Source organism: Muntiacus reevesi, chromosome 7, assembly GCF_963930625.1.
Source record: "Muntiacus reevesi chromosome 7, mMunRee1.1, whole genome shotgun sequence".
In the NCBI taxonomy this organism is placed as follows: Eukaryota; Metazoa; Chordata; class Mammalia; order Artiodactyla; family Cervidae; genus Muntiacus; species Muntiacus reevesi.
Window position 1 is genome coordinate 74,038,634 of NC_089255.1, and position 18,534 is coordinate 74,057,167.

The window sequence follows — 18,534 nt, forward strand, 5'->3', positions numbered from 1 at the left end:
CAGATTTAAAAAACAGGTGAAATTCATTTTAATAATTTTTTATTTAGCCCCATTATTTCAACATGTAATCAATATAAAAATTACTTATGAAATATTTTACATTTTTTTCATACTAAGTCTTCTAAAGCTAGTGTGCAGGATGTACTTACAACACATTTCAGTTCAAATTTGCCACATTAAAAGTGCTTTTATAGCCACATGTGGCTACTGGCTATTGTATTAAAAAGACGCAGAGAGCAGGGTAGGAACCAAAACTTATCTTGGTTGGCAGAGTAGCTTTGTTATCCTAGATAAGACCTTTAACCACTCATTTCCTTGGTTCCCTCCAGAGGACTCTGGGATGGTCATTTCTTATTAACACTTTGTGTTCTTTTTAAGAGATTCTCTGCAGAGCTATAAGTGGCTCTTCCCAAACACTTCATTTATTGCTTATTCACATGCCAAGATCTGAACTATCACTCTCACTGCCCTATGAAATGGTATAAAAATGTATCCAAATTATAATTTCAGCTTTATGTATATGGAGGAAGTCGAGGAAGTGAGAAACAATTCCCTCTCGTGAGTATTGTGACTTGCCTTTCTGTCAGCCTAGCCTCAGGAAGGCACCCATTAGAATTTTGCTTGGTCCAAGATCCCTTTCCCCTTCCCGCCACAAGGTCCATGTCCCTTCCGCTCTATTACGAAGGTTTCCAAGTCCCCTTGGCTCTCAGTTGTTGTCTGAGAGACCAGACTCTGCCCTAACAACCGTTGATAAGGGGCGGAGACTTGGAATTGGTTCCTGAGACCAAATACTTCAGGATCTAGAACTCTGGGCGCATGCGGCGACCTTCTTTGAACTCTCGCGAGGTTTCGTCTTCCCGGAAGTCCCGAAGGATCTTCGCTGTTAACGGCGTCGCGATGTGTGTGGACTGTGTGGAGAAGGAATATCCCAACCGGGTGAGCGAGTGGGCGCCGAGAACTGCCCGCTCCCTTGCCCCATGGCCGCCCCTGAGGCTTCTCGTAACCCTGGGAGGTCTGGCGTGGGGCGGCCTCCGCCGCTGCACCCCAGCCAGTGACCCGGTAGCTGTATTTAGCACCTAATAGGGGTACGGCCTGCAGCCGTCGTTTTCTGCAGATCCCCACCCTGGAGACTGGGAGCAGCCGTCGCTTCGCTTCTCTTGAGCTCCAGGGGAGGGAAAAAAAAGCCTGCCACTACCACCAACAACCTAGCCGAGAACAGAGGAAGCCCCCACCCCTACCCTGGTTTTATCCTCAAGCTTGATTTGATGGCATTCAGTGCTCCTCCCAAATTCGAGCGCTAGAAGGGACCTCTGAAGTCATCTGTAGAACCCAATTTTGCTGATGAAATTAACGCCTGGAGGCGGGAAATCTCTTCCAAAGTTCACTTTCTAGTTAGTATGAAAGGCAAGACTGGAATTCTGGTTTCCTTACTGTTAACTTTCTTTGAAATCGCTGTTCCTTTCAAGTTCAGGAGATTGTGAAGCTTGTTTATTCTCATTTCGTTCAACGTATACTTACTGAACATTTGCGTGTAACTTGCGAGCGGTCGAAGAGTCTACATTTACAGGAATCACGTGACTAGCAAAAACTGACTAGTACCTAAATGCTATTCAGGTGTAGAGAAAGGGGAGAGCAATAGGAAATAGTGGTGTTCTCCCCAAAGAAAGGTGGAATTCACTTCAGACTTAAAGGATACTTGTGACTGGGGTGGAAAAGGAAAGGAGGAACTGAAGGCAGGGGGAAATAACAAGGATTCTCATATAGGCTGGGAGATGTAGTTGTTTCTGTCTCTTAATAATTTGAGTAAGTCTTAGTCTTTTGGGAGGGTTTTATAATACATCATGAACACTCATATGATGTAACCTCTTTGAAAATAAAGGTCTAGCACTATTAAAAAAAAAAAAAGGATGTATGCTGAATAACCTGGTGGTTCCGATTCTGGAGAAATAAATGCATGTTCCTGGAGACTGGTATAAGAATGTTCATAACAGCGTTGTTTGTGGTGGTGGTGGTGGTTTAGCCGCTAAGTCCTGTGACTCTTGCGACCCCGTGGACTATAGCCTGCCAGGCTCCTCTGTCCATGGGATTCTCCAGGCAAGAATAGTGGAGTGGGTTGCCAGGCTGGAAAAATGTGGTGTGGTCATAGAATGGAACGCCTTGAGTGAATGGAGTAGTGGCTCTCAACTGCGAGCAGTTTTGCCTCCTGAGGGGCATTTGACAAGAGCGGGAGATATTTTTGGTTATCGCAACTGCAGTCCTACTAACATTTAATAAGTAGAGGCCTTATGCCATACCTTTACATTTCACATACTTTTCTGTATTGTGGTCTATTTCATACTTTTTGTTTTTAAGTTTAAAGAGAGATTTTTGTGAATCCAGTACTGAAAACTGCACATTATAAGCACCATGAGGAAGATGTTTGCTGTGGATAATATCATATATTAAATTGGGTAATTCCCTGCCTCCAGGCTTCCACTGCAGGGGAAACAGGTTCAATCCCTGGTCCGGGAATGAAGATCCCATATGCCGAGGTGAGGCCAGGGGGGGAAGGAAAAAAAAAAAAAAAAAAAATATATATATATATATATGGATGGATTTTTAAGAGTTGAGCTCATCAAAAGACAAAAATTATATTGAAGTTTAGACTATACACTTTAGACTTTGGGCAGCCATCCAAAAAAAAATAAGAAATGACTCTGAAATCTGCTATATAGGAAAGTGGATCAAATGGTTGTATGTTGAGGTGATGGGATGGGGGAAAATGTAAAAGGACAGCCCTACAGAGCCTTTGGGGAAACCAAATGGCAGCTGTAGTATAGGTATGAGATGATGAAGACTTCATTATCAAAGAAAGAATTAACAGGGCTAAACCAATTTAATGTAGGAGGGAAGAAGGGAAGAGCATTCATAATCTCAAGAGTTTTCTATCTTGGCAGCTGGGAAGTTTGAAAGTATTACAGAAGTTTGAGCCATATGGGAAGGAGAACCAAAATTGGGGGAGCAAATGATCAGATTGCTTTTTTTTTTTAAATCATGTTTCATCTGATGTTGAAACTGTAACATTCCAGGAATAGGGTAAAAATACAGGAAGACAGTTTTGGTAAGAGACTCACACAGATGAGTCAACCAAATAAAGGAGTCAGAAAGAATTTGTTCACTTAGGAAAAGAATGTAGAGAATCAGCCAGCACTGAGAACTGAGCTTCAAGGATTAAATTAACTTAGAAAGTGAAAATAAAAGTATAGGAAGAAATAAAAGAGCTTCAAGGATTAAATTAATTTTGAATGTGAAAATAAAAGTACAGGAAGAAGAAAATAAAAGTATAGGAAGAAAATAAAAGTAAAGCTTTGAGGTGATTGGAAAACCAGGAAAGTGCCTGAAGCAGTTTTCTCTGATTTTTATTCTGTTCTAAAATGATTAAAAACTGTCACGAGGAAGAATTGGACTTTTATTTGAAATTCCAGAAGGCAGATTCAGAAATAATTAGTGGATGGATGTTAGGGGGCTATAGGCTTTAAATCAGAGTAAAGAACTTTCTAACAAAATTTTTTTTTTTAATGGAATGGGTAACCTTAGAGAAATTGAACTCTTCCTTTCATTCAGTAGAGACTAAATGATGTCCTGAAGTCTCAGGGTTCCCTCCAACTCTGGGATTTTTTGAAGTCATGAGATATTTTTAAGGACAGTAAGAGCAGAAGCCATTCTGCTTGAACCTGGCAAAGGTAAAGGTACTAAGGTGGTAGTAGCAAGTATAGTCCACTTATTAAATTTGGCAGAGAAAAATAATAGGTTAACATGCTGGATAGGTCTAAATGCCGAATGAGTAGGTAATAAATATTTAATTATTTATCTTTGGGCTTCCCTTGCGGCTCAGCTGGTAAAGAATCCACCTGCAATGCAGGAGACCTGGGTTTGATTCCTGGGTTGGGAAGATCCCCTAGAGAAGGGAAAAGCTAACCACTTCGGTATTCTGGCCTGGAGAATTCCATGGACTGTATAGTCCATGGGGTCACAAAGAGTCGGACACAACTGAGGGACTTTCATTTCACTTGGTTTCCTAAAATGTCTGGACTTTGGTGGCAAATGTTTTTCACAGCCTAGGAGATTTCTTACAGAGCTCTGGCCCTCTTGTTTGTAATATTACGCCAAGAATTTGAACTCAGACTTGAATCAAATTGGAAATGAACCATACTAATTTTTTGAACTCAACTTTTTTTACTCAACTATGAACCAGATTACTTTTTTCCATTTAGAAAAGCATTTAGCAAACCAGTTAGAACTAGAACTCTACTGCATTTTCTAAAATAACTGATTAGGCACAAAATTGTAATAAAACATTCCTATATCAAACTAGAAATGAAATCTATACTTCATATAGTTCGTTTCAGCTTTAACATTCTTAGTAATGTAGCAGCAATACAGAAATAGAGCATAAATTTAGACTAATCAGAGGGAAGCAATCAGTGTAAATTAGTTACATGTGTAAATTAGAAATTATTTTTTATATACTTTACTTTAAAATTAAACTATGAAAGTTCATGTACTCAGATTGTTGTGTGCATGTGCATATTTGCTCAGTCATGTCTGACTCCTGGCGACCCTATGGAGTATAGCCTGCTAGGCTCCTCTGTCCATGGGTTTCTCCAGGCAAGAATACTGGAGTGGGTTGCCATAGCTTACTCCAGGGAATTTTCCCCGACCCAGGACTCGAACTCATGTCATTGCCTGTACTGGCAGGCAGATTCTTTACCACTGCACCACCTGGGAAGCCCAAATTGTTGTTTAGCATCAAACCATATTTAATTAAATTGGAGTCTGATATACAATTTGTAAAGCAGTTGTATGGAAATGGATGCTTTAAAATGATGTTCTGCATTTTAAAATGTCTGTATTAAAAACAAAACAAAACACAGGGGACTGTCCTGGTGGTCCAGCGGCTAAGACTCCTTGCTCCCAGCGCAGGGGTGTCGGGTTTGAACCATGGTCAGGGGACTAGATTCTACATGCCACAACTAAGACCTGGAACAGCCAGATAAATAAATATTTTAAAAACAATCTGGAAAAAAAAAATAAAAACAATCTGGAATCAGTAACTTAACTTTCCATTTTAAGACAGTGAAAAAGCAAGAGCAGACTGAACCCAAAGCAAGCACAAGAAATGATACAGATTAGAGTGGCAATGAATGAAGTAGGAGATAGAAAATAGAGAAAATCAGCAAAATTAAAATTTGGTTCTTTAAAAGCTGTATTTTCCAGATTTAAGTACTCCTTGTCAAAACATACACTGATAAGTTACACCATCTGAAATAATAGTTTTTTGAAAGAAACAAACTGGCCCAATCCTTGTCAATATCTTTGCAGATTTCTCAAATTTGTAAGATTTTATCATAGTATACTTTCATACTGATTATCATCATAGTATTTAACCATTTCTTCCTGCGTATTTATATACCTTTACAGATCTTCAACCAGGATTTGACTGAACCACATTTTCTAAAGATTGTTAACTTTTGACTTTTTTCCTGTCTTCTTGAAACTGTTATAGCTCACTATTATTACTGCGAAGTTGATTTAGATTTTATTCTTCTCTTCCCTCCTGCTGTGAAAACCTCAAACGCTTCTCTGAGTACTGTATTCTTTAGTTTTCTTTCCCAAATTTGGACATTAATAATCTTGCTTCATCTAATAAAATAATCATGCCTCACTGATGAAGGTTACCCTCACTTTCAAGTGATCAGGGCCCTTAGAGAAAGCCCCATCAGTTTTTTAGGTGCTTTACTTACATTTTGCCATTTCAAGAATTTATTTCCTTACCTCACAACAGGTACATATGTATCTCTTCTCTTCCTTCAGTATTTAGAGTTTACATTTGGCCTGCTTGTATGGTCAGATTACAGAGTTTAGACCATATTGTATAAAGTGCCTGTGTTTATGTGTGCACTTCTGCTCAGAGTGCTGTTAATAATTTATTTGAACATGATATTTAGATCTTTATTCTTTTAAGAGTTTTAAAAAAAATTCCTTAATATCTTGGAGTCTTTGATAATCAACTTTTCTGAATTCAAGGCAGTACCAGTTCAGACCTCAACAGGCTTTTTGTCAAAGTTTATTAATTCTAGCTGAGCTATTTAAAATCCTAAAAGATAATGCTGTTAAAGTGCTGCACTCAATATGCCAGAACATTTGGAAAACTCAACAATGGCCACAGGACTGGAAAAGGTCAGTTTATTCCGGTCTGGTCAGTTATTTCAGTCTCAGAAAGGCAATGCCAAGGAATGTTCAAACTACCATTGAATTGCCCTCGTTTCACATGCTAGCAAGGTAATGCTCAAAATCCTTCAAGCTAGGCTTCAACAGTATATAAACCAAGAACTTCCAGATATATAAGCTGGATTTAGAAAAGGCAGAGGAACCAGAGATCAAATTGCCAACTTTTGTTGGATTGTAGAAAAAGCAAGGGAATTCTAGAAAAACATCTATTTCATTGACTACACTAAGGCTTTTGACTGTGCAGATCACAATAAACTGTGGAAAATTCTGAAAGAGATGGGAATACCAGACCACCTGACCTGCCTCCTGAGAAACCTGTATGAAGGTCAAGAAGCAATAGTTAGAACCGGACATAGAGCAGTGGACTGGTTCATAATTGGGAATTGAGTGCATCAAGGCTGTATATTGTCACCCTGCTTATTTAATTTTTATGCAGAGTACATCATGTGAAATGCCAGGCTGGGTAAATAACAAGCTGGAATCAAGATTGCCAGGAGAAATGTCAACAACCTCAGGTGTATGCACATGATACCACTCTGATGGTAGAAGGTGAAGAGGAACTAAAGTGCCTCTTGATGAAGTTGAAAGAGAGTGAAAAAAACTGACTTAAAACTCAACCTTAAAAAACCTAAGATCATGGCATCTGGTCCTGTTACTTCATGGCAAATAGTTGGGGGAAAAGTTGAAATAGAGGCAGATTTTATTTTCTTGGACTCCAAAATTACTGTGGACAGTGACTGCAGCCACGAAATTAAAGGATGCTTGCTCCTTGGAAGAAAAGCTATGACAAACCCAGACAGCATATTAAAAAGCAGAGACATTACTTTGCCAATAAAGGTCTGTATAGTCAAAACTGTTTTTTTCCAGTAGTCATGTATGGATGTGAGAGTTGGACTGTAAAAGAAGACTGAAAAAGAAAAAAAGAAAAAAAAGACTGAGTGCTAAAAATTGATGCTTTTGAATTGTGCTGGAAAAAACTCTTGAGAGTCCCTTGGACAGCAAGGAGATCAAACCAGTCAATCCTCAAAGAAATCAACCCTGAATATTCATTGGAAGGACTGATACTGAAGCTTAAGGTCCAATACTTTGGCCACCTGATGCAAAGAGACAACTCATTGGAAAAGACCCTGATGCTGGGAAAGATTGAGGTCAGGAGGAGAAGCGGGCAACAGAGGATGAGATGGGTGAATAGCATCACCAACTTAATGGTCATGAGTTTGAGCAAACTCCGGGAGATTGTGAAGGAAGGGGAAGCCTGGCATGCTCTAGTCCATGGGGTCACAGAGAATCGGACATGACTTAGCAACTGAACAACACTACCCATCTAATTAGGAAAAGAACTTGAAAAAGAATAGATACATGTGTATGTATAACTGAATCGCTGTGCTGTACACTTGGAGCTAACTGTACCTCAATATAAAATAAATAAGACTAACTAGGTTGCTTATGGATTAAGTTCTGAACAATTACTAGTAAGGCTTCAACAAAGACCTCATTTGAGCCAGGAACATATGTTATTTACAGTTTCTTAGTTACAGTTTCTTTCTCTCTTAAATGTCACGATGTCAATCTGATAAATTACAGAAATTACCTTCTCCGCATGAATCACGTATATCCTAAGGACTGGTATCTATAAGAGCTGAAAGTTTTAAAAAAAAAAAAAAAAAAAAAAGTTTATTTCTCTATTTTCTGATATTTTTAAGGCTTGAGAAAATGCTTTTTCAACAGTCAATTGAGCATCACATTGCATAAGGTCATTTTTATTATTGGTTCAGAGTTTCCATTTTGATTAAATTTTCATTCTAGTTTTATGATACCTCATTTAGTGGTGTTGGCTATTAGACTTTTCTAACTTTTCCTTTTCATGTGTTATATTAAGACTTCATTAAGTTGTTTCTAAATATCCAATTGCATTTAGTCTTCTCTCTTAAACACAGTTGCAGACTTCAGAGACTTAGAGCTCTAACACTGCCTCAGGTTTATTTACTATGAATAATACTTCTAGAGGAAAGCTAGTAACTTCAAAAGTTACTTGGCACAAACTTCAAGCAAGTAAATTGTGGTCATGTTTTTTGACTTTAGAGAGTTTAAGTCTGTTAATGATTTTCTCCAAGGATTTTGAAATATAAGAAAATTAAATCCCCCCCCCCAAAAGAAAATTAAATCCCTATTTTTCTTACTTTAGGGTAACATCTGCCTGGAAAATGGATCTTTCTTGCTGAACTTTACAGGCTGTGCAGTGTGCGGTAAGCGAGATTTTATGCTGATCACAAACAAATCTTTGAAAGAGGAAGACGGAGAAGAAATAGTTACCTATGATCGTAAGTAGACTCTTTAACATCTAAGTCTGTTAGTAGATGTCATCTTTTGGGAATTAGGTTGTGCAGAGTATTATGAGGTCTATATTACTATCGCACTGCAACGCATAATACTAGTTTTTTAAGAGGAGAATATAGGTAACATCTCATGTATCTAGCAACATCATATATTCCATATAAATGACTTGCAGATAGCTGAAGCTTATAATTAGGCACCAGTTTTCTTTTGTTTATCTTTAAAGACTATGTCTTCTGAAACAAGATATAGGGATTTTTTTTTTTTTAAACTTAGGGTCATCCATGTGAATTTTCACCTTCTACTATAGTATAATGCAATGATGTACTTCAGCAGCTCTTAAGTGTTTAGGCCTGTTTGTCCTTACACTAAATGGCTCTGAGAAACTGTTTTTTTAAGTTTTATTTCTGGTTTTATAGCTTTTGTGTCTTTTGTTCCTGTCAGTCTATCGTTTCTTTTGCTGCTGTAAGGATGGATGCCATCTTCATGTGCTGTTCTTCATCCTTTATACTGGGAAATGAAAAAAATAACTATGTATAATAAAAAAATCAGTTCTGAGGTTGGCACTAAGAATCTTTGAGTAAATTTATGTACATGTGCACTTTAGTGCTCAGATATTGTGGCAGCTGATTTAACTATTCACATTTCCTTTTTGATTGTCTCCTGATTTTTTGGTATGTTCTGACTATGTGAAATAAATGTGTTAATAATGACATTTTTAAAGAAGGGTATAAAAGACACTAAGCCTTTAGAATAGAGTCAGAAAAAAGAAAAATGTTCTACATTAGAAGAATCTTCTTTCTTTTAGCATATATAGTTTTTATTTTTCTAGATAGAGGAGAGTGGTCAAAAGCAAGGGCTCTGGAGTGAGAAAGCTTGGTTTGAATTCTGGTTCCAACACTTCCTAACTCAGCGTGGTCTTCCTAGTTACTTACACACAGTGTGCCTTTCTTTCCTTATCCTTACAAACGGCTTCCCTGATGGCTCAGCTGGTAGGGAATCCACCTGTAATGTGGGAGACCCGATCCCTGGGTTGGGAAGATCCCCTGGAAAGGGGAATGGCCACCCACCTCAGTATTCTGGCCTGGAGAATTCCATGTATGTCCATGGGGTCGCAAAGAGTTGGACATGACTGAGTGACTTTAACTTCACTTCACAAAGGTGGTAAGAATAGTATCTACCTTGTTGGGTTTTTGAGAAGATTGAGTAAACAGATAAAAAGTGTTTAAAACAGTATCTGGCACACAATAAGCACTCAATATATAATAGTTATTATAATACTGTTTTTACTAGAGTCTTGTTACTGCTAAATTCACTTTAATGTCTTGTGTTAGCTTTTTGTTTGTTTGGGTAGTAGCACAGTTTCTATCATTCCTGAGAATAAAAGCTCCTATATAATTAGGTAGGTCCAGCTAGTTTAAAAAATACACGTATCTGTTAATTGATTACCTGAGCTTCTAGTGGGAATTGCACATTAAGTCTCTGAGTTCAGGCCCTTAATTATATAGTGTTGCTGTGTAATAGAGTCTGTATTTTTTTTTTATCAAGGTGGACATTACAATGGATTTCTTTTGTGTTAAATTTGACAGAGTTAAGATTCTTTTAAAGCAATACCATGCTAAGAATAGAAATTTTACTGTCTTCAGACACCATCTAAGATTTAATTTTTTAAGTCTCTCTCTGTTTCAGCAGATCTTTGTAAGAATTGTCATCACGTAATAGCCAGGCATGAGTATACATTCAGTATCATGGATGAATTTCAGGTAAATGTATATATGTGGGTGTGTTATTGAGGGGAAGGGGGATAAGAAGAGTACCCTTGACAAATCTAGGTATAATCTTCATAAATGAAGTGCTCGCAGATATTAGAGGAGACCGTCCCTCTCTTCCACTTGTGCAAACTGAGACAGACACTTTAGATGTGGGTGGATCTGTTCAAACCTGTCTTCACAAGAATCACAAAGCAAAATGCATGCCTTACAGATGATATCTCTGTCCTGTCATTTTTGCTTATAAAGAATAGCACCTTATGGCTTCTTACAAGGTTACCCCTGTGCCTCTTTTTTCTCTACCCAGTTATTTGATTGCACAATCGTTGGCTTTAAGTGTTGGTCTGCCCACTGCCACCATTCTTATAGAGCATGGAAATCATGATAGTGAGATTATCTTTGTTTCCCTTGGACTGTAGTCAGCAACTCTGGTCTCAATTTTGATAGGATATTTGAATATTATTTGAGAAGTAAAACAGTAGGTGTATCATGGTTGGAGGAGAGAAGCTGAACCACTGTAAGGGTAGAGCATAGGGATCTATTAAAAGATTAGTCCTTATACAACTGTGAGAGCATGTGAAGAATTCTACAAAATCCTACAGGCTAGTATAGGCCTGCAGTTGCTGAAGATCCACAGATCTAACGGTGAGGAAGAAAAGCTGGACAGTGGGGGAGAGCCACAGACAAACTGGAAAGCCCAAGGACACACTCACCTGTGTCCATCCCTCACTGCCTCCGCTTTCAAGATTCAGTTAGTTATTTCCTGTGAACTACATGTTCATAGGATATAAACAGCAGATAAGAGCTTTTTACTCTCAAGGGAATTTTCTTTTGGTACTACTATGATTAGGGAAAAAATCTTCTACAGTAGAATCTTATAAAATAGTGCAAGAGAACCACTTTCATTTTTACTTCAATGTGGTATAATGAAGTAGTAAGTAAGTAAGTAAGTAAGAAGGCACTTACTCACCTGTCAGAATCTGGTCTAATATCTTGTGGTCCATCTAAATAACATCCTGACCACATCTCCCCAGCATCCAAAAATTATGCCTCAAAGATTCTTATCTGATAGGTGTCTCTTTGGGCAAAATCAAGGTCTCACGTGAATGAGTAGTGACCAAATAGGGCAGTGAACATGTCAAGTACTTAAAGGAGCATCTCTCTCCATTCATGGAAGGACAGGTGTGCTTATAACTATTTTCCAGCGGTTCCGGAAGCTCCTGTGAGGTTTTTAGAGTCCCTAAGTGAATCTTGAGATTGCCTGTTCATGCCCTAATTGAGCCATAGTGTGCCAGCACCCTGAGACCAGAGCCTAGCAGATTTTCCATCATGACCGAGCACAGCCATTTTCAAAGCTGTCCCAGAAGTTCCTTTGGGGAAGGAAGAAGGGCAGGGAAGATGGCTGTAGTCACAATGCCTAGAGAGTGTGGAATTCTCTTGGGAAAAAATTCTTAAACTGGACTCTACCTCCAGTCCTCTCTTTCCCAACATCCACTCCCTGCCACCCCCATGTTCTTTATTTTGCTATCAGCATATTTGTCTTAAAATGATGCTTTCAGACTACCTCTTTGGCTTTGTCTAAAATAGCTGCCTTTAGCTCCTGTATACTGTCCAAGCTTCCCATCCCAAGGTTCTCACTGGGTTGGCAGCCTCCCCTTCTCTCATTTCTCACTGCTTTCCTTTTGCACACCGTTCATAGCATTGTCCCAGCTTTAGTCTCTCCTCCTTCCCTCCTGTTGTAGAAATTTTTATTTCCTCTCTGTTATCCCCACAAACCATTTCCTCAGGAACTTCATGTTACCTTCTCTCCTCCTAGCTTTTTCTCAATGAGATTTAAAGCATTTTTACATTAAATATATTTAGTTCTTCTCTATTTGTTAAAAGTAAATTAAAATCCTTTCGTTTCACTCAGTTGCTTCTTTGATTCATCTCTGATCATCTCTCTCCTTCCTTTTGCTTCTTTACTTGAATAGCTCTTTACCCTATTTTCCTTTATTTCCTTTTGCTTCTCCTAACAATCTACAAATTGGTTTTCACTTTACTTTCGAATTTCAAATTTCACTTTACTTTCAAATTTCATTTTCACTTTACTGAAATTATTCTCTCATAGATTCCCTATAATGTAGCCAAATCCTGTGAGATTGCTTTCTCATCTCTCTTTTAACATCTTTCTGACTCTGATTTTGTTAACCATGGTCTTTTTGGAGCATTTTGTCCTCTGGGGTCCATAGTGCTAGACTTTTTTCTTTCTTTTTAAATCATTTTGAAAGTTCCCTTGCTTTCTCTGTGGTTTCCTTTCCTATTTCTCCCTAACATCTTTTCTCCTGAGCTTTGGCCTCTGGTCTAGGAACCTTCTCTTTACTCTCTCAGATACCGAGCACACGTATACTCAGTCTCTGGTGAAGCCTATAGATCTCCTCCTCTAACCTTGATGTCCTGTCTGCCCTCCTTCCTCCCTTTGTTTCTCTCTTTTGTTTGGCTCCAGTGTCACGCTTCATGTGAAGGACGATTCCGCTCAAACCTAGAGGACTGCAGCAGTCTGTATGCTGTAGTTGTGCACACCGCCCTCAAATTAATCTCCTGACACTGCTCTGCTGCTCCTCACGCGAGGTGCTTGCCCTGTTCTGTATCACTGTCTGTATTTCTGCTCTTTCCTTTACTTAACTTGTCCCTTTCACTATGTTCAAGCGAACTAAACCTTACCTCTTTTAAGCTGTACTTAAATTGTGCCTCCTGCTGCTGCTTAGTAATCCAGCCCTTTTTTGAACTCTTCTTGTATCCATTGCAGCCCCCAACTCGTGACTAGCCAATTGGTAACTTCCATCTCAGCCTGATGACCCCAAGGACTCCTCATCTCAGCTGCTGTGACTTACTTTCCTCAGCCTCACCCCACTCCAGCCCCCATCTTATTCCAATAGTAGTTCAGGTTCAGGGTGGGATTCCACCATTGGTAATGTTTTGCTTTGTTTGAAATGTCTTATGAGAAATTTAAATCAGAAGTAGGCAGACTAGGACTTCCAGAGGTCCCATGGTTAAGACTCCATGCTTCCACTGCAGGGACCTCAGGTACACTCCCTGGTCAGGGAAGTTCTGCGTGTCACGGGGTGTGGCCAAAGAGAAAAAGGCAGAGTAGTGTATTAATCTTCAGTTCTCAGCTTCAGTTTGCTTTATTTGTACCTCTCAGGATTACTTTGAAGCAAATCCCAAACGTTTCCTACTTCTGTAAATATTTCAGTATGAACTCTAAAAGATAAAGATTCTGTTTTTAAACAGATTCATTTTTAACAAACAATGTTGTTAAAATAAGGTTTTCTGATGGCAAGTATTGAGGGGAAAGTAGAGACATAAGTACAGAGCTTAAATGGAAAATAAGTTGTGATTACAGGCATCCTGTATTTTTTATATTACCCTAAAATCCATTAAAAGGGCTATATTTTTGCCTCAGGAAAGAAGAGGGAAACTGAGACTGCTTTTTCTTTGTGTATGGACCAGGGAAGGAGAGGACCGAGGGTCAGAATTAGCAGGTACTAATAGAGGGAAGTCACTCAGTCATGTCCGACTCTTTGCAGCCCTGGATTGAATACTGGAGTGGGTAGCCTTTCCCTTCTCCAGGGGATCTTCCCAACCCAGGGATCGAACCTAGGTCTCCTGCATTGCGGATGGATTCTTTACCAGCTGAGCCATAGGGGAAGCCCAGAAAAGGAAATGGCAACCCACTCCAGTGTTCTTTCCTGGAGAATCCCAGGGACAGGGGAGCCTGGTGGACTGTCGTCTATGGGGTCACACAGAGTTGGACATAACTGAAGCAACTTAGCAGTAGCAGCAGCAATAGAGGAAAGAGGCCCATGGGACCCTTGGTGTAAAACACAGGATCTGATCTTGCCCAAAGAGGATTCCACCCATCCCACCATTTCTTCCAGATCACTTCCCTCAGGCTTTGCCCAGGTGGAGCCTTTGAAGATCTCTGTGAATGACTAAGGGGAATTCTGATTGTCCTAACTTGGCCAATTTGGGTGAAAAGTGTCCTGATCCCACCATATTCCTGGCAGCACAAGAAGATATGTTCCTGGCATCCCAAGTGAGAATTCTGGACATATTTTCCCACAGAAACATTCTCTGTGTGGTTAGATTCTATAGGACTTGTGCAGTATAAATTTAAAAGACTCCCTGGATTTCCCTGGGAACCTAACTGCTTTGTGTAATGTTACTTCTGTGGGAAACTGCTTCTGCATTCCAAATAATTGACCTGGAATGAAATTTGGATTCCAGACTGCCTATAAATTAAAGATTATAGGTATAATCAGTCTTACTGATTTAACAGTTTTTCCAAATTATACCATATGTTAGGTTTTTTCTTTCTGTCAAGTTGCACTGTAAATTTTGCAAGGTCAGACCTTGTCCTCTCCTTTTCCCATGTCTGCCAGTGTACCTGGCATATTACAGAGCCTTTATGCACTTAATGAAAACTTGTCATTGGGTAGGTTGGTTGAAATTTCAAATAGTTGTCTAGCTTCACACATTTTCCCATATTGGCTTTATTATTTTTTTCTTCATTTCCAGTGAGAGGTTGACATTCTACTAGTAATGTCTAGTGAGTGAAAGCAGAATTTGAAAGCAGTAAAAACCTTGGAGAGAGTGGATTTTAACTATTTTTGATTCATGAGACTTGTGTTTGTTTGCTGAGCTCTGGCCTCTATTTCTACTGTGTGTGTGGAGTAGACTTTAAAATTAAATGTGGTCTTTTAAGAAACAGTCTTTCTACTGCTATAACTAAGTCCTCCTGCTGAACTCTCTAGCAAGAAATGGAAAGGCATTTGCTGGTTCTGAGTCTTTGTACTGTAGTCACTGTTTACCTCTGTGACCCTCTCTAGTGACTGTTCAGACCCATGAAACTCAAACTGCCTTAACTGATCGATTTCCAGGCAGCCAGCAATCTCAATGTCAGGTGTGGAAATACTAATAGACTTAGTATAGATGCATGTTTTCCTAAAGAAGATAAAAAGTTTTAAAGTAAAAGGTTTGAAAGATATATGTTTCTATAGTTTATGACCATATTATATATTCTAGAAAGGAACAGCTATAAAAACAGAACTTTGACCTAAGGATTTTTGCTTAAAACAAAATACCTTCTGTCGCCAGTCTGGACATTTGTTAAGCCCAGGAAACATAAAACTCCTTAAAAAGATCAAATTCTAGAAAACTAGGTATCTAAATATGAGACAGGAGATAATAGTGGATTTAACATAGTTGTTTATTTTTTCTGCAGTAGATAAAAGTAGCCTTTTGGGTTTGGAAATTTTTTCCCCTTTTTTGTTTTAAAAATTATTTCCATTGCATATTAGTGTTGAATATCCTAGAAAGGAACAGCTCAACAGAAATTTGTCCTCAGGGGCGCACACTCAAATTGTTTCATTACTTTAAATAGCAGCACTCAGTAAGCCCAGTATATGTGTTTTCTAAATTTAGGAAATAGCCATGCCTTTCCAAGATGACATTCTTGTATACATAGTAAATAGAGGATAGAACATCAGTATGTATTCAATTTATATAAACAAAATGTTGTGGGATACACAGACTAAACCTAAGACTTCACTTACAGGAAGAAAGTTGAAGAAATTGATCTACTGTACAGATAGTATATCCAGGACAATTTACAGAGGACAGGTTTACCAGAGAAAGTTATGAAGGCTGTTTCTGCTGGTTCCTCAAGGTAATTGTGCACTTTCTCTTGTTCCAGGAATATACCATGCTGTGTCTGTTATGTGGTAAAGCCGAAGATACTATCAGTATTCTCCCGGACGACCCCCGACAAATGACTCTGTTATTCTAAGGATCCTTCTGCCGTTCTGTAATAACGCTGTTGTGTTGGTTTACAATACAGCAAGCCTGATGATTTGTTTTAGTTTATAATGGAAATTATTTGCATATTATTTTTTGCTGCTTAGACTCACCTGTTCTTTGAAAGAAAGAGTTCCCTGGCAGTCCAGTTGTTAGGACTTGGCACTTTCACTGCTGTGGCCAGGGTTCAGTCCCTGGCTGGGAAACTAAGACCCCACAAGCTATGTAGTGCAGGCCTCACTGCCCCCACAAAAATAAGTAATTTAGGAGATTGCTGAGCTCTTCTGCTGAAGTTCCCAGTACATATTATTGCAGCCAGAATGAGGCATCTTTGTGAGCTGTTATGTGGCTGAAAAATAACTAGCATGGAAAGCACATCTAGTGCCCAGATCTTGGTTCCAACAAAAGGAATCTAGGACTCCTTGGAGAAATGACTGAGTCTAGGACTGGGGCAGTAAATATACAAGATGAGCTTGGAGCATCTTGAGCCACAAAAAAAGGAAGTGCTCAAAGGGAAATCACAATGATTGGGAGTATGTCAAAGGGACAGAAGAACCCCCCAGAGAACCTCCCAGTGACCAAGGCTGGAACAATCTGAGCAACAAAATAAAGTAGTATTGGATTATAACCCAAACTATAAAATAAATATTCATGAGTCCCTACGTGAATGACTGAATAAATACATATATTGGAGGGAATAGTTAAGTCCCCCACATGGGAAAATTTCAAATAATGTATGTAGATACTCTTAACTCCTTAATTATGGGTTTGCATGACTTCCTTCCAAAGAGTAGAGTATGGGAAGGGGAAAAGTAACTTTAACTTTTATTTCAGTGAGAGATCTGACAGACACTAGCCTGGTGATCAAGATTAACATCTCTGATGATAAGCCATGTTGATAGCATTACCCTTGATATGTGATAAGAATGACATGTTACCTTTGGGGTCTTCCTCCCCAAAACCCAAAACTTCAGTCTAATCATGAGAAAAACTTCAGACAGGTCCCAGTTGAGAGAGAAATCCCAACTGAGGAAAATACCTGGCCAGTACTCCTCAAAACTGTCAAGATCATCAAAGAAAGGAAATCTGAGGAGCCCTCATAGCTAAAAAGAGCCTAAAGACACATGACTATTAAATGAAATCTGGTATCCTGAATGAGATCCTGCACCAGCAAAAGGACATTTGGTAAAACTAGGGAAATCTGAATAAAGTACAGACTTTAGTTAATAAAGTAGAATGGTTTCAGTTGCTCCAAAGAGATCTTAACTTGCATAGTGGAAAGAACACTGGCTTGGGTGTCATAAAAAACCTGGCATTTAGGCGTCTGCCATTTGGTAGCAGTATAACCATTAAGCAAAGCGTCATACTAGACTTTATTGTCCCCTTTCTATAGAATTGGTGTAATATAAATTGATATACTTCCTTCATGGTATTGTTAGAAGGTCGAAAAATCATGTAAATGTAAAATGCTTTGGAAGGCATATAAAGTACTAGATAGGATGAGATTGTTTTAGTTAGTTCTCATTCTGAAATCAAAACTTAAGGGTCAGGCATTAAAACAGAATTGTTTCTTGTTCATATCTCAGACCCTCTGAACAGAGTGAGCCAATTTGTTGATATCAGGGAAAAGCTTTGTTATGTAACAGGAATAATAATAATAGCCGAGGTTTACTGACTACTTACTATGTGCCAAGGCCATTTTAAGCACTTGTTTCATCCTCATTAACCATTCCATGAGGGTAGGTACTACTGTTACCCCAGTTTTAGAGCCAGATAAACTAAGGCAGAAAGAAGTTAGGCAGCTGAGTCCAGGTCACGTAGTACAGTGATGCTCCTGCAGTACTGGTGTTCAGTACACGTGAAGTGTGAGAGTCTGGCAAGGTTAGGAAGAGGTCGAGAATATCAGTGACAGCACTCTGAGGAATCTAGGCATGTCAGACTAAGATTTATTATTCAGAAAAGTTAGCGCAGCTGTTCTTTAGGGATCAGTTGTTTTATTCCTGGAAAATGTTTTCCACTTTCTGCAAATCTATATCTGACCTGCTGAGGAAATCATTTGGTGAATTGAATCCAGAAAGCAGAGAAAATGTTTCATTACTTTAAATAGCAGCACTAAGCCCATTACAGTTTCTGAATTGTCCCTTCTTGGAGTTTGCTATTACTTCCAACTTAAGTCTTTTGGAGTTCAAGAGTATGAATTTATATGCCCTTCCTGATATCCTCATCTCTATAATTATCTGGTTTTGGACAATATATTGCAAAAAATTTAAATGTAAGATCCTACCTATATATTTCATTATTATTAAACCAGCATTTTACTGTG

General features: G+C 38.8%; 1 protein-coding gene across 3 annotated transcripts; it reads left to right on the plus strand.

The window, feature by feature from the left end:
• The first annotated feature begins 816 nt into the window (after positions 1-816).
• On the plus strand, positions 817-18,534 carry CHURC1 (churchill domain containing 1). Of its 3 annotated transcripts, none has more exons than XM_065941287.1 (4): positions 817-936; positions 8,456-8,591; positions 10,297-10,367; positions 16,111-18,534. In XM_065941287.1, the coding sequence occupies exons 1-4, from the start codon at positions 817-819 to the stop codon at positions 16,201-16,203; spliced, it is 420 nt and encodes a 139-aa protein (XP_065797359.1). In that variant the 3' UTR covers positions 16,204-18,534. The 3 variants fall into 3 exon arrangements, with proteins under 3 accessions (XP_065797359.1, XP_065797360.1, XP_065797361.1); XM_065941288.1 differs by having other exon boundaries at positions 829-936; positions 10,294-10,367; XM_065941289.1 differs by lacking the exon at positions 10,297-10,367 and having other exon boundaries at positions 829-936.

Excerpts from the sequence above, each read along its gene's own strand:
- CHURC1 (XM_065941287.1), top strand. The coding sequence starts at position 817 with ATGCGGCGACCTTCTTTGAACTCTCGCGAGGTTTCGTCTTCCCGGAAG. Across the intron at positions 937-8,455 it reads AGAAGGAATATCCCAACCGG|GGTAACATCTGCCTGGAAAA; the intron begins GTGAGCGAGTGG and ends TTCTTACTTTAG. Across the intron at positions 8,592-10,296 it reads AGAAATAGTTACCTATGATC|ATCTTTGTAAGAATTGTCAT; the intron begins GTAAGTAGACTC and ends CTGTTTCAGCAG.